Source organism: Saccostrea cucullata, unplaced genomic scaffold, assembly GCF_032062105.1.
Source record: "Saccostrea cucullata isolate Sc308-1 unplaced genomic scaffold, CSIRO_AGI_Scuc_v1 ctg15905, whole genome shotgun sequence".
Lineage (NCBI taxonomy): Eukaryota > Metazoa > Mollusca > Bivalvia > Ostreida > Ostreidae > Saccostrea > Saccostrea cuccullata.
The window spans coordinates 1-1,099 of NW_026941695.1; the positions used below are offsets into that span (position 1 = coordinate 1).

General features: G+C 36.7%; 1 protein-coding gene across 1 annotated transcript; it reads right to left on the minus strand.

Moving 5' to 3' along the window:
- Positions 1-34: 34 nt before the first annotated feature.
- On the minus strand, positions 35-728 carry LOC134258248 (microfibril-associated glycoprotein 4-like; the record flags this gene model as incomplete). Its single annotated transcript, XM_062740781.1, has 3 exons — positions 461-728; positions 230-372; positions 35-131 (listed from the first exon to the last, which is right to left on the minus strand). Coding segments are annotated over exons 1-3 (478 nt in total), but the record flags the coding sequence as incomplete, so codon positions are not given.
- Between the last annotated feature and the right edge of the window lie 371 nt (positions 729-1,099).

The window sequence follows — 1,099 nt, forward strand, 5'->3', positions numbered from 1 at the left end:
CGTAAAATAACATCAGATATAAATGATATTTTACCAATCCAGTAAGAATCATTAGGGTGACCGAATCCATTCTTATACTCCGCCCATGTTCTGTCAAAATGTATATCCCCACTGACTCGTTTCTGGATTACCTAGAGATTTATGAATGATATGGATTTATTAATGAAAGTCGTGAGAGAGAGAGAGAGAGATAGAAAGAGATAGAGAGAAATAGAGAGGGATATCTTACCGTCCATCCTCCCCGTTCTGTTACCATGTCACAATATACGTTAACGGGGCTCTGAATACCACAAGGATAAACAGTATATTGTCCAGATTGCTGGTATCCTTTGATAAAGAGATCCTGACAATCCACTACATCTAGAATTAATTCTGAATGTAAAAGAAAAGTATAATATTGTAATAATCATATGAGTGAATACACAAAACAAAATTGAGAGATTGAGGAGGGAGGATTTACCTTTCTTGACGATTTGGACATCTTTATGGATTCTGGTCATATTTTCATCCAGTCTATTCACCATCTGAATGAGAGAATCTACAGATTTTTGGATCCTTTCTTGTTGCTTCAGAAGTCCTTTAATTCGTTCTTTTACCTCTCCGTGACTGGCACAGTCGTCTTTTTCATTCACATTAATGTACTGGGAACTTATACACAGGACGCCAGACACAAGGAGCGATGCCCAGACCATTGCCATGATTTAACTTTGTTGTTGGTGTCTTGACGAAAGCGTTTCTGGAATATATTGTTTCTGGAATATAGCCACAATTTTATATATAAGACTGAAAAGGGAAGTTAAAAATCTAACCGATGATTTAGTATCAAATGCTGACTGACGTTTTCAGATTGTTTGTCTATCATTTAAACACTGAATAGACGACGGAATATTTTTCGTTACTTCCGAAAAATGACAAGGAGTACACAAATGGTTTAACCGGTCTGCAGGCTATGCTCACCACAGAGGCGTAATCACAAACTTAAAAGTGAGGGGGCTCAAGTCAATTTAGCCACATATGATCCACATATGCATTGCCTTTCATATGAAGATCATATGTGGATCATATGAGAATCATATGTTTATACAATCATATGAGAATC